The sequence below is a fragment of the Peromyscus maniculatus genome, chromosome 5, assembly GCF_049852395.1.
Source record: "Peromyscus maniculatus bairdii isolate BWxNUB_F1_BW_parent chromosome 5, HU_Pman_BW_mat_3.1, whole genome shotgun sequence".
Classification (NCBI taxonomy): domain Eukaryota; kingdom Metazoa; phylum Chordata; class Mammalia; order Rodentia; family Cricetidae; genus Peromyscus; species Peromyscus maniculatus.
The window spans coordinates 43,487,127-43,499,804 of NC_134856.1; the positions used below are offsets into that span (position 1 = coordinate 43,487,127).

General features: G+C 46.1%; 1 protein-coding gene across 3 annotated transcripts in view; it reads left to right on the plus strand.

Moving 5' to 3' along the window:
* Hydin (HYDIN axonemal central pair apparatus protein) overlaps positions 1–12,678 on the plus strand; it is a 358,418-nt gene that overhangs the window by 146,793 nt on the left and 198,947 nt on the right. For all 3 annotated transcript variants that reach the window (XM_042277692.2, XM_015992939.3, XM_076571514.1), the window contains exons 14-18: positions 1,221–1,456; positions 4,652–4,752; positions 7,321–7,456; positions 9,964–10,128; positions 11,597–11,749. In XM_042277692.2, the coding sequence (XP_042133626.1) occupies positions 1,221–1,456; positions 4,652–4,752; positions 7,321–7,456; positions 9,964–10,128; positions 11,597–11,749 (791 nt within the window). The remainder of the gene's footprint in view (positions 1–1,220; positions 1,457–4,651; positions 4,753–7,320; positions 7,457–9,963; positions 10,129–11,596; positions 11,750–12,678) is intronic.

Genomic DNA, 12,678 nt, shown 5'->3' on the forward strand with positions numbered 1-12,678 from the left:
TTTCTAAAAGAAGGTGGTTTTAGGCAGAAAAGTGGACGTTGTCTCTAGCAAAAGCAACCACGTAAATTATCCTGTGGTTATTCTTGCTCTGAAAGTGACAGCGATGTAACAGCCACCCAGGAAATCCAGCCAAAAGTCAATGTATTGCTGTCGCAGCAAAGGAGACCTGCATCTCTTTGAGTGAGCCTCACCAAAGGAAGGCAATGGGGCTGCATAGAACCTGACGCAGAACTCTGGGGAGGTGAACTAGTGTTCCTCTCTGGCTGGCTCTAACCCAGATCACCAAGTCTCTCCTGGGAGAGGCCATTACTATGCACTGTGTCGTCAGCCCCGAGAGCACTCCTCAGAAAGGACAGGTACAAATTTTGTCACCTCCTAGCAAGGTCTAGATCAACCAGCAGACACAACTATGTAGGCTTCTCTGTTCACACATTGGCAAAGAGGAGTGAGGATGATCCTGTATTTTAAAAATCTGCATTTTATGCAGAGAATAAAGGCAAATTACACCCTACAAGACAATTCAAAATAAGTAGCAGTAGAGGTTGCCTGGGTGACAGTCAAGGGCCTTGTTTTGTATCACTGTTTAACCTGCATGACTTAAGCCATGATAAACATTCTTCAGTTAATTCATGAATGAATGAAGTGTATTTATTGATTGCGTGATTGATGGTTTAAGGCGATAACAGGAAATGAATATGACGTACATTTGGGAAGATGAGGATGTCACAGTGAAACCCATTGTCTTGTACATACATTTAAGAGATTTTTAAAGAGGGCCTAGGGACTTGGCTGAGTTAATGAAGTGCCGTGAGAACATAGGAACCTGGATTGGATCTCCCAGAACCCAGTGAACTACCTGGATGCAGTGGAGTATACTTATAATCCTGACATTGGGGAGACAGAGAAAGGGTCCCTGAACTTTGCTGGACAGCCAGTCTAACCAAACCAGGAAACTCCAGGCTTGGTGAGAGACTCTGTATCAAAAAATAAAGTGAATAGTGATTGAGGAAGAAGCTAACATTGACCTCTGACCTCCACACATACCCACACACATGCACACACAATAAACAAACAAACAAACAAATGTAGGACAAGTTGGAAAGTGGTGAGGAAGTGTGATGAATTACGTACTCAATGCTAGGCCATTGCTGGGGGATTTATTGGCCAAAGGAGGCTACTGGGAGAAGGGAGTCTTTCTCACCTCTTCTTTTGTTCCCCAGGATTTCCCCATACTTTGATGTGTTCCCTCAATAATACATCTTTGGTCCCCATGACCTTCAAATTGCGTGTCCGTGGAGATGGCGAAGGCCAGCAAAGCATCCCAAGTTACTCTCAGGAGTCAGACATTAAAAGACGGTCGTGGATCAATACAGAAATATCCGCAACGAAACCAAAAGAATTCACCATCACTCCCAGCAGTGGCACCATACGTGCCCAGGGCTTCGCTGCCATCAAGGTAACGTGCACAGGCTTCAGCACACACGGCCCAACACCCACCTTTCAGATAGCCACCAACACCTCACCTGGGGCTCTCTGGGAGTGCCAGGGGAATTGTTGTGGGTTGTCTTTACTCTTTGCTCTTTTGGCTCTTTGTTCTTTGGGGGCCCATCGCCCAGCTCCCAGATAAATCACAGGGAGGCTTATTCTTACTTAAAAATGCCTGGCCTTACCTTGGCTTGTTTTTTATCAGCTTTTCTTAACTTGAATTATCCTTTCTACCTTTTGTCTCTGGGCTTTTCTCTTTCTCTATTTCTGTATACCTTTCTTTACTTCTTACTCTGTAGCTGGCTGTGTAGCTGGGTGGCTGGCCCCTGATGTCCTCCTCTCCTTTTTTTCTCATTCCTCAATCTTCTCCTCCCAGATTTCTCCTCCTATTTATTCTCTTTGCCTGCCATCCCTGCCTACCCTCTCTCTGCCTTGCTATTGGCTATTCAGCCTTTTTTTTTTTTTTTTTTTTTTTTTTTTTTTTTTTTTTTTTTTTTTTTTGGTTTTTCGAGACAGGGTTTCTCTGTGTAGCTTTGCGCCTTTCCTGGAGCTCACTTGGTAGCCCAGGCTGGCCTTGAACTCACAGAGATCCGCCTGGCTCTGCCTCCCGAGTGCTGGGATTAAAGGCGTGCGCCACCACCGCCCGGTGGCTATTCAGCCTTTTATTAGACCAATCAGGTGTTTTAGACAGGCAAAGTAACACTGCTTCACAAAGTCAAACAAATGCAACATAAAAGAAGGCAATCCATCTTTGCATCATTAAAACAAATGTTCCACAGCATAAACGAATATAACACATCTTAAAATCATATTCCACACCAGGGAATCACATGCAGAACTGGGTCTGTAGGAAACACGCCTCTGAGACCAAGGAACCAAACCCAAATAGGCCGAGCAGAGAAATCCACGCTGCCCGTGTTCCTGGAACTGCTAAGGTTAGAGCCTGTGCTCAGCCAGGCCTAGCAAGCCAGTCCTCAATAAGTCAAGTAGAAAGACAAATCCCCACCATGCAAAGAGGAACAAAGAAGTCTAGCGGCACCCCCTCCCCCGTCATCTTGGGGTCCTGACATGAGATTTGGTTTAAGTAGAGTAGTTCTGATCTTGGTCTGGCCTCACGCATCATCGCAGTTTCAGCTCTGGTCTCTCCTCTGAGGTGGTCTGACTAATTTTCAGAACTGTGTAAGATCTCTTTCCAGGCAGCAGCCTTCTTCTCCAGCTTGAGATTGCAGGAGTTAATGGGGAAGGGGGTTCCAGTTTCTTGGGAACCACTGTTTCAATAGTCTAATGGCCAAAAGAAGGGCTCAAGTGTTTCTCTGGAAGAACCTTGTTTCCTCCAGACCAGGACACTCCAGTTGATTTATCTGAGTGTAGATGCAGTGCCTCCCAGGAACTGCAGCTTCCAGTTCTTTCCAGTGCAGTCTCTGTCCCCTAAGGACAACCCACCCACTGACACTAACAGAAGCGAAGAACAACTCAGACTCTGGCTTCAGACTCAGATGCTCCACAACCATAAACATCCGGGTTTATGCCAGGCTGCCAGCCGGGTCATTCAGGTTTGCAGTCTAAATCTGGGTCCCGGCAACTGTGAGTGCGATGTTCGTTTCCATCAGAGCTTTGTATCTGAGCCCACAGGAAAAGGAATACAAAGGCTGCCCAGCACCTCTCCTCACCCTAGGCTTGGTCTGAAATGAGGTCAATGCACTGGACTTAGTGATGGCCTCATAGTGCCATCGGCAGGATTATTTCAAAGTTAACTGAGGAGGGTTTTAGCTGTCTCCTCTTACCTTTGCTCCTCCCAACACTGAGATCTAGCAAAATGGAAGGCCGCTAAACCAAAGTGATGATTTCTAAGAAAGGAGATGGCGAATTCTTTAGATATTATCATTGACTATTTAATCCGGCCACTGTTTCATCCCCAATTTTGTTTTAGAAGCTTCTTAATATCTTGCCCGGGATCTCTCCACCCTAACTCTTTTCCTGGGAATTTTCAGCTCTTCCAGTGGGCTTCTCCAGGGCTCTGAAGAGGTTTGATATGTCATCTCCGGAGATTGCTAACTGGCTTTTCCTAGCAAGGAGTTCGGCTTCAGTGGACTCATCTTTCACTCGATGCTCAGCCTCCATGCAGGCTCCCTTCCCTTTGGCCCCTAGAGATAGCACAGGGGTGTCTGAAGACAGCATCTCTCCCCCAGCCTTCTACTGGAACCCTTGGCTTTTTTTCCTATGGACCACAATCCCAATACATAAACAGGGGTTCCAATCATGCAGGCTGACATCCTCAGCTTTTCTCCGAGCCTGACAAATTTTATTTTCAAATCAATGCTTTCCTTCTTTTTATTTTTCTGATATATTTGGCAAACACCCTATCTGCGCTTCGTCTCTCTCTTCTGATCCACACTCCAGCCAGGTCTGTGTGGACTCAAATTTGCATGCGGCAATTCCCTCTGCAACCAAAAAGATTTTAATTAGTACCTGATACATAATTTATAGACAGAAAACCCTTAGCCCATGCCAGAAGCTGTTTTCCAGACTAACAAGTATCCCTTCCAGTAGAAATCATTTTGAAGCAATTAAAAGTTGTAACGAGGCTTTCAGAGGGCCTAAACACAGAGTTTCACAGCGTAAATACAAACAGAGGCCAGAATGTTCTGGGTAGAGATTGTCCTCAGGTGGACCTGGCTTGGACCTTCCTATTTTCTGCTCTAATAATGAAAATGAAAGGGGGAGACAAATTTTTAGTTTGAAAAACGGATTGCCCCAGCCAGTTTCTGAAGAATACACAATTATTTTAATTTCCCTTTGATGCAAGAGAAAATGCCCTGTACTGTTTACTCAATTATATTGAAGTTTTATCATTTAGATAGCCGCCTGTAGCATAAGGAACAATTTAAACTGCAGTAACTCAAGTCTGCTTGTTATTTCTCACCATCTGTGGTCATTTTCCCCCTGGCGTGGGTGTGAAGTTCCTGTGATAAAAATCACCTCAGAACCGAACCGGCCTATTGTGCTAACAACATTGGCTTTCTAACCCAGCCTTTGAAAACATCCGCCATGCCCTGACCCCACAATGTGAAGTGCTTAGAAAGCGTGCTGACTCAAGTGCTCCCCCCCACTCAACACCCCGTCCCCGGTCTTTCTGAATAGCAACTTGTCACCTTTTTCTTCCCAGGTGACCTTGTGCTCCAACACCGTGCAGAAATACGAGCTGGCGCTGGTGGTAGATGTGGAGGGTATTGGAGAAGAAGTGCTGGCACTCTTGATTACAGCCAGGTAGCATGCACCTGTTCCTCTCTGCCCGCAGCCCCCGCCCCCTGCACCCAGTGTCAGGCTGCCTCCCACAAGGCAATTGGCCTGCTAAACATTGCGTACTGGAGTCCTCTTGGGTTTCTAGGATGGGAAATGGAATCTGGAGCACAAAGGGCAAAGCTTTGAAACAGAGAGTGTTTGTAAAGGACCTTTGGTGGAGACCCTAAGGACCAAAAGGCTTTGTGTGTGTGTTGTGTTGCCCTCTGATGGTCTTATATATAAGTATGTAACTGAAAGGGTTTAGCAGGTAGGTGACGAGTTGCTGAATTTTATTTTCAGTTTTTAATGTGATTGATATGCCAAGGTCATGTAGTACAAGGTGGATGCTGTTGTCAATCTCTAGTAATAGAAATGTATCATCTTCACTCTGTGGGTATGCACACACATATGTGTATATCTATGTGTGTTGTATATGTGTGTACACATAAGTGTAGGGATGCACTCACTCCAGGTGTGCACATGTAGAGCCCAGAGATTGATCTTGGGTGTCCCCTCTGTCACTCTTTACCTTATTTTTGAGTCAGGGTTTATCACTGAATTTGGAGCTCTATCACTGAACTTGGCCATGGAGCATCTGGGATCCGCTCTCTGCCCCACCACCCGCAGGTTTTACATGAGTGTGTGTGTGTGTGTGTATGTGTGAGTGTGTGTGTGTGTGTGTGTGTGTGAATGTGTGTGTGTGTGTGTGTGAATGTGTGTGTGTGTGTGTGTGAATGTGTGTGTGTGTGAATGTGTGTGTATGGGTCCTAACTCAGCTCCTCGTGTTTGCACAGCAAACACTTCGTTCACAGCTCCACCTCCCAAGCATCCAGCTTCTGTCTGTCTGTCTGTCTGTCTGTCTGTCTGTCTCTCTCTCTCTCTCTCTCTCTCAGTCGGTAAGGATCTCTGAAGGCAGGTTTAAATGGGGCTGACTGTCCTCCTCCCACAGCACACAGGCTTCAGAACTGTGTGGAAGCAAATGCTGTGGACAGGGAGAAATGACGTGCAGAACTAGCATAGCAGAACCTGGGATTGGGTCCTATGAGTCTTCGGGAGACACCTTAAGGAAGGTGCAGACGTGCTGATTGATAATCACTGGCCTCCCTGTGTGTGTCTGAAGCTTGAGTAGAGACAAATATCAACCTGGAAGGAGCTAGAACTCTTGCTGCCTCAGTCTACTTAAATGTCATTACGATCTGACTGTTTGTTTGTTTGTTTGTTTGACTGAAAACAGGAAAAGCTCTGTGGTCCAGTCTGCACCACTCTGAGGTCTGCCTTTGCCTTGGGTCTGGTCTTGCGTTTGACCTCTGTGCTGACTGTTTCCGACCCCTTTCAGCCTCCTTTCCCTGCAGCTGTTCTAAATTGTAAAAAATAATAATGCCTAAAGGGACTGTGAGTCTCCTGCTAAGGTTTGCGGTGAGCCACGTAAAATATCATAACCCCTCTCAGCCACACTGGCTCAGAGAGCAAAGGATTAGCTTTGAGAAAGTCACGGGGGTCAACCGACAATTTTCGTGCTAGCTGAGAATGAGCGCTCATCATCAGGTTGAAGAGAGGTCCCTTCCTGTTGCCATTTCCCACGTCACCTGCGGGAACTGCTTGCTGACCCTCAACAGAAGAGCTTCTCTTAGAACTTGTACCCCACGGCATCCCCTCAGAGAGCCGGCACTGACTCTTGCCATGCCCTCACCCCAGGTCCATCCCCTCTCTCCTGGATTCCTCCACACCGCGCTAAGAGTAACAGCCCCACTGAATAATGCCATCCAGTCTCCAGGATGCTTTCATTTTACTCCCTAGGGGGGTGAGACGTGAGGCAAAGAGCAGCTGACTCTAACCCAGGTTGGACTTTGTAGGGTCAGCACTAACCAGGCTCCATGCAGCTCAACAACCAGTTCTCTCCATCTTTGTGCTTCGTGTCAGACTGTGACCTAGGGCAGGTTAGACACTGTGAGCTGTAGACATGAAATAAGGCCCAGGTCACCGAGTGATAGAACAGCAACCCAGGGCTGAATGCGAGAAGCACTAGCATAGCTCCAGTCCTGGCCTGAGCTGCAGGAGCATGCTCATCCCAGACAGCTACTTGCAGTGGAATTAGAATTAGTGTTGTGATTTAGATGATTCAGGCTGTGTTAGTACCTGGAGGCTTTCTGACCCATCCACAGCGTCACGGCTAGTTAAGACTCCATGCAGTTGCCATGGGCCCTGTTTTACACAGATGGAGACCCACTACCCTAGTGAACTTGGCTATGGGGCCCTTCACAAAGGAGGAACACGCTGGAAAATTAATGGAAAGGGCTGTCACTGCCCAGCAGAGGTGGCTGTTTAAGGAGGTTTACCTCTGGTTCTCTTCCGATTAACTAATGGTGGGTGGAGACTAAGAGGGAGAGAATAGGACAGAAGAGCTGAAATGATCAGTTGTGGCCCATGGTGCCCACGATTAGAGGTATCAGAGAAAAGCTACTATGCGACAGTGACAGATACATTTAGGACTCTGCCTTTCTGAGTGTAAACAAGCTCTCTGTTTTGACTTGTTTAATGGGCTCCTTCGAGCAGGTGTGTTGTGCCTACCCTCCAACTGGTTACCACAGAGGTGAACTTCGGGCGCTGCTTCCTGAAGTACCCGTATGAGAAGACCATCCAGCTTGTCAATCGTGATGACCTTCCCGGGTGCTATAAGGTCCTGCCCCAGGTGAGTTACTTTATCTTTCTTCTGTGTCGAGATTTCTTCCCGTGGACTCCCTCAGGGAGAAAGAGGCATCCTTCTGAGAAGCCATAGTCCTGTGCAAGGGACCTCCTGTTCTTCTGATTTTTAACCCTCAGATGAGTTGGGTGTTGGGTTAGGAAGCCACAGCTGGATTGCTCTCTGTGTGGATGAGCAGCTGCAGGTGTAAACAGTGGTTAATTTCCCAGGGAAATTGTCCTTGATAAAGAAGGGAAGGTGTCAATTAAGCCAACACGCAGAAGTGCACCTGCAGATAATTGTCTGTGAATTAACAGAGCTTGGGAAGTGAGCTGGGAGATTTCATTTGTGCTCATGGCCATGGCTGAATAGCATCACCAAGATACAGCAATGAAGTGTTTATTAGTGGACCATTTGGACCAGAAAGCTAGGGGTTACACAGGAAGAGAAACTGTGTCTTAATGCCTATGAACTAGATCCTTCCATACTACCACATACCACACTACTACACCTGGCTACGTAGAGGACCAAACAGGTCACATGTGCAGAAAATTCAGAAAGACTTATATAGACTAGATTAGCAGAAGGTTGCTAATGATATACAGTTTACCAAGAATGCATTTGGGTTTAAAATTTAGCTCTGTGCATACAGACTACAGTCTAAATTTATGGGGGAGGGTAATTGGGATGTTTTATTAGTTACTTTCGTGTTGCTATGATAAAACACTATGACAAAGAACAGCTTATTGGAAGAAATAGTTTATTCTGGCTTACTGGTTCCAGAGGGTAGAGTCCATCATGGCAGGGAGACATGGCAGCAGACAGCTGGAGCAAAAGTTAGTTGAGCACATTTCAACACACAGGTAGCAGAGAGAGTGAACTGGAGTAGAGAGAGGCTACAAACCCCCGATGGTGTACCTCCTCAAGCAAAGCTCCACATCCTAAAATGGCACCACCAACTAGGGACCAAATGTTCAAATCCCTGATCCTAGGAGGAACATTTCTCATTCAGACCACTACTGAGCTTTATGTGTTAGTGTTTTATGGGGACCACAGAATCAATAAATATTTGGGCTGAATCTGAGAAATACAGCTAAAGGAAGCTGGTAGGCACTGGTCAAAACATGGCCAGAGTTTTATCTTTGGCTCTTGCTATCTTTTGTAATGAAAACTTAGGGAGGGAGGGGGAGCATCATATTTATGGTAACCAAAATGTGACCCATGTCATCTGCAAATCTTAGTCATGGGAAGAGCCACCTCAGGTGTTTCGACTGAACAAAGAAGGCTCAACCAGGACAATATGGTTACCTCTCACTAGCCAAAGGGCTATCATATAGGAGAGGAAGTTGGAATTATTATGTGGGCTTCTCTAAGACAAGCAGAAACCAGGGACCAAGCTACTGGACACATCCAGCAGAGAGCCAGCAGCAGACGAGGAGGGCCCTATGTTGTGCATGGTCATCTCAAGGACTCAGAGCACAGCCTGTGTCCAGGGTCAAGGGTCAAGGGAAGCACTTCAACACAGGGAGCTGGGAACCAGGTAGAACATGCCTTGGGTGCAAAATGGAAGATGAAGCTTACTCAGTCATCAAGATACTTAGTATTTTCTTTTTGCCACATGTTCTAAGATACTAAAATAATTTTAAAAACTATAGCACACAAAATATCATTATTTGGATAAAGATCAGTATCACAGACTTTTTTCCTCTTGTCTCAGGCTCCGGGGGGCTCAGCAAAAGAATGATACATAAAGATAGAACGTGTTAAGCTCTGTTAGGCCACGCCAGATGCAGAAAGGGTAGGGATGTTCCAGAAGGGCGAAAGCTGCATGCTGTGCCTTTCTGCTGAGAGCTAAGGTCCCCAGTAAGGTTTTCAGAATCATTCAGACCTACAGGTAAACTCTGGGCCAGAAACTGGGCTTGTCAAAACGGAGAAGCCAGGCTCCAAAATATATCCAGCCCATAGAGATGAACATACAGGTGGTCATGTGCTATAGAAAAGGACCTCACTGGATGCTCTCGGAGCAACGCCCCACCTCTGCAGCTTTTGGGGATGAGGTAACTGGAGCAAATTCAAGAAAAAGTACCTGAGGCAGGTCAAGGAGAAGAGCAGGCTAAGAAGGAGATCACAAGCACAAAGGATCGCAGGTGGGACAAGGACCACGTGCTCAGGAACCGCTGGTGGCATGGCCTCCATTAATGGGGTGCAAAGGTCTACGGCAGTGGGAAATGAAGCGTGAAGGCACAGGGACCCAGCTGTAGACCTTGGCCGTGAAAGGCTGGTGTCCAGAATGCCTTTGTGCTCATCCCTGCATCTCACTGTGCTGGGAACTTAGGATCTTTTGCCGCATATGCTTTGTGCTTAACCTGGTGTCCTTTATGCCATGGACTACTCTAAATGATGACATACTCCTAATGACTCTCCGTGAATGCAGAGGACAGTTGTTTCAAAATAAGCCGATAAGACAATTGTTCTGTGACTCTGGCCTGCTTATCCCCTGGTTTGTCTCTCTCTAGCTGTATGAGAATACACCAGCTGTACTGCTTTCCAGCCCCGCCCCCTGTGGGGTCATCTCCCCCCACAGCACTGTGAACATACCACTATCCTTGGAGACCCAGGTCACCGGTGAACACAGATCCACAGTTTACATCTCGGTCTTCGGGAGCCAAGACACCCCTCTGGTGAGTCAGTTTTCAGAATCACAGTTGAAGTCACATGCTCCCACCCTACCATAGAGTTTTTATCTTCTTCACTGACATCATGTCATCATTGTGTATCCTCTGGTTTCTGTAATTACAGGGCTTTATGTTTTCATTCTACAGTAGTAAAACTCATATGTGGCATTACCTAGGAAAACTCTGCAGATGCAGCCAAAAGTTGTAGGGTGGTATAGTAATTGCTCTTAAACCTAACTTGAGTGCCAAATTTTCATATATGCAATCCATGTACACACACACACACACACACACACACACACACACACACACACACACACACGTTAGTGCCTTTCCTTGGTCATTAACCGTCATCCATGTTTACCTACCAAAGATGTTAAGAGTCTCCGGGCAAGGTAGGAGAGAGACACTGAACACTGCTGCTTAGGCTGAACTGATAAATCTTGAGTCTTGATGGAGGTTGTTTCCCTGTGCATTTCAGTTCACTTGGAAGCTGGGTGGCGTATGGTGATATTTAAATTGTACTGATTGGTCAATAAATAAAACACTGATTGGCCATGGCAGGCTTCTTGCTAACTGTTCTTACAGCTTAAATTAATCCATTTCCATAAATCTATACCTTGCCATGTGGCTCATGGCTTACTGGCATCTTCACATGCTGCTTATCCTGGCGGTGGCTGGCAGTGACTCCTTCTGCCTTCCTGTTCTCTCAATTCTCCTCTGTTAGTCCCGCCTATACTTCCTGCCTGGCCATTGGCCAATCAGTGTTTTATTTATTGACCAATCAGAGCACACATTTGACATACAGACCATCCCAGAGTGGCGGCCTTTGAGCTGATACTGACTGCCCACAGAGCACAATGAGCTAAGCTTTTCTTGGACCACTTCTGTATAAGATGCTATGGATGATCCACAGCAGGTCAGTAACCCCCCGTGGCTCACTGTGACCACTCCAGCCCTGCACAGATGCCCCTGGTAAGAAGGCAGCTAGTGCTTTAGGAAGACAAGAGCCCACATAGTTCATAGTGTGGATTTCAACCCCCGGCCTGCACAGCTGTGTGCAGTAGCTCTGCCTGTCAACTGTTGTCAGAGTGACAGGACTGGATATCAAGCTCAGACACATCCGACTCGAAGCACTGACATTTAACATCATGTTACGTGTTCTTGAGACCAAAGGGCTGAGTGGGACACATGGCTCCAAGAGTCTGGTTTTCTCTACTGTGTGACCCTGGACTGGCCCAGGGAAGCTGACCATCCCAGGGAGGCATTCCAGGCTAGACAGACATTTCTGACTACACGTGCTCAGAGCTCCATGTCCCTCTGACCACAGAGAACCAGTGGGAAGGGACATCAGCTCACATCAGCACCCTTCCTGTCCCTGGTTTTATTAGAGGAGACTAGCAGCTTTTATTTTCACCCCTCTTAAGGGGAGCCATTTCACCTGGCCCTGTGTTCTTTCTCTTGTGGAACTCAGGCATGTCATATACAGAGTATTGGAGAAGGCCCGGTTATCTTCATTCATCCCACGCAAGTTGATTTTGGCAATATCTACGTCCTGAAGGATACTTCAAGAATTCTCCAGCTATCTAACCAGTCCTTTATCCCCGCATTATTTCGTGCGCGCATGGTGAGTAAGTCCTGGGCTGTCACAGCTTTGGCTTATGTCCAGTGTCCCTGTTTTTGCAACATGTGTTTAAAAATGAGTGCCAGCAGCAGAGATTTGCATGGCTAAACAGTATGAAACCATGTCATTCCCATCCTTAATTCTCCTTATTATAATCCTCTTGTTAATCAAGAAGCACAATGTGTATATCTGGTAAGCAAGCAGGTACACTTCATATGATCCCATATGGGAAGATGTTTCAGGGAACCAGCTTTACCTCTCATTGGACACACCTACACCCAGCTCCAAGCCCTCTGAAGAACATTGTCTCTGTAGCTGAAATCCTTTCTCATTAGACTCCCCTAGATATGTATTTCTTAATATGTTTATCCTATTTTTGTTCTCTTTCTTCAAAGAGTGTTTCAGTGCAATCTATAAAGATGTATCAGGGGTAGAGAGATGGTTCCACAGTTAGAAGTTCTTGCCGAGTTCAGTTCCCAATACCCATATTGGATGGCTTACTCCAGCTCCAAGGGATCTAGCACCCTCTTCTGGCCTCCACAGGCAACTGCACTTGTGAATGCACACACACACACACACACACACACACACACACACACACACACACTTAAAACTAAAATAAATCTTATAAGGATGTATCACATAGTGAATGCCAAAGATGGAAATTAAAGAAAGAAACAAGGACAAAGATATATATATATATATATATCTGTCTCAGACCTTCATATTTCATAACTATATTTTAGATATGCTAGCCACCTGCAACCTCTTTTATTTACTTATTTGTATGTTTGTTTGTTGTTCCAAAAAAGATAACATTGGGTTTGAATGGGAGCTGCCATTTCATGCAAACATTTTCAGATATTTCTGAAGAATCAAATATTATTGATTTTATAGCAATCACTATTGAAAAGAATTATCACTTTCTCCTG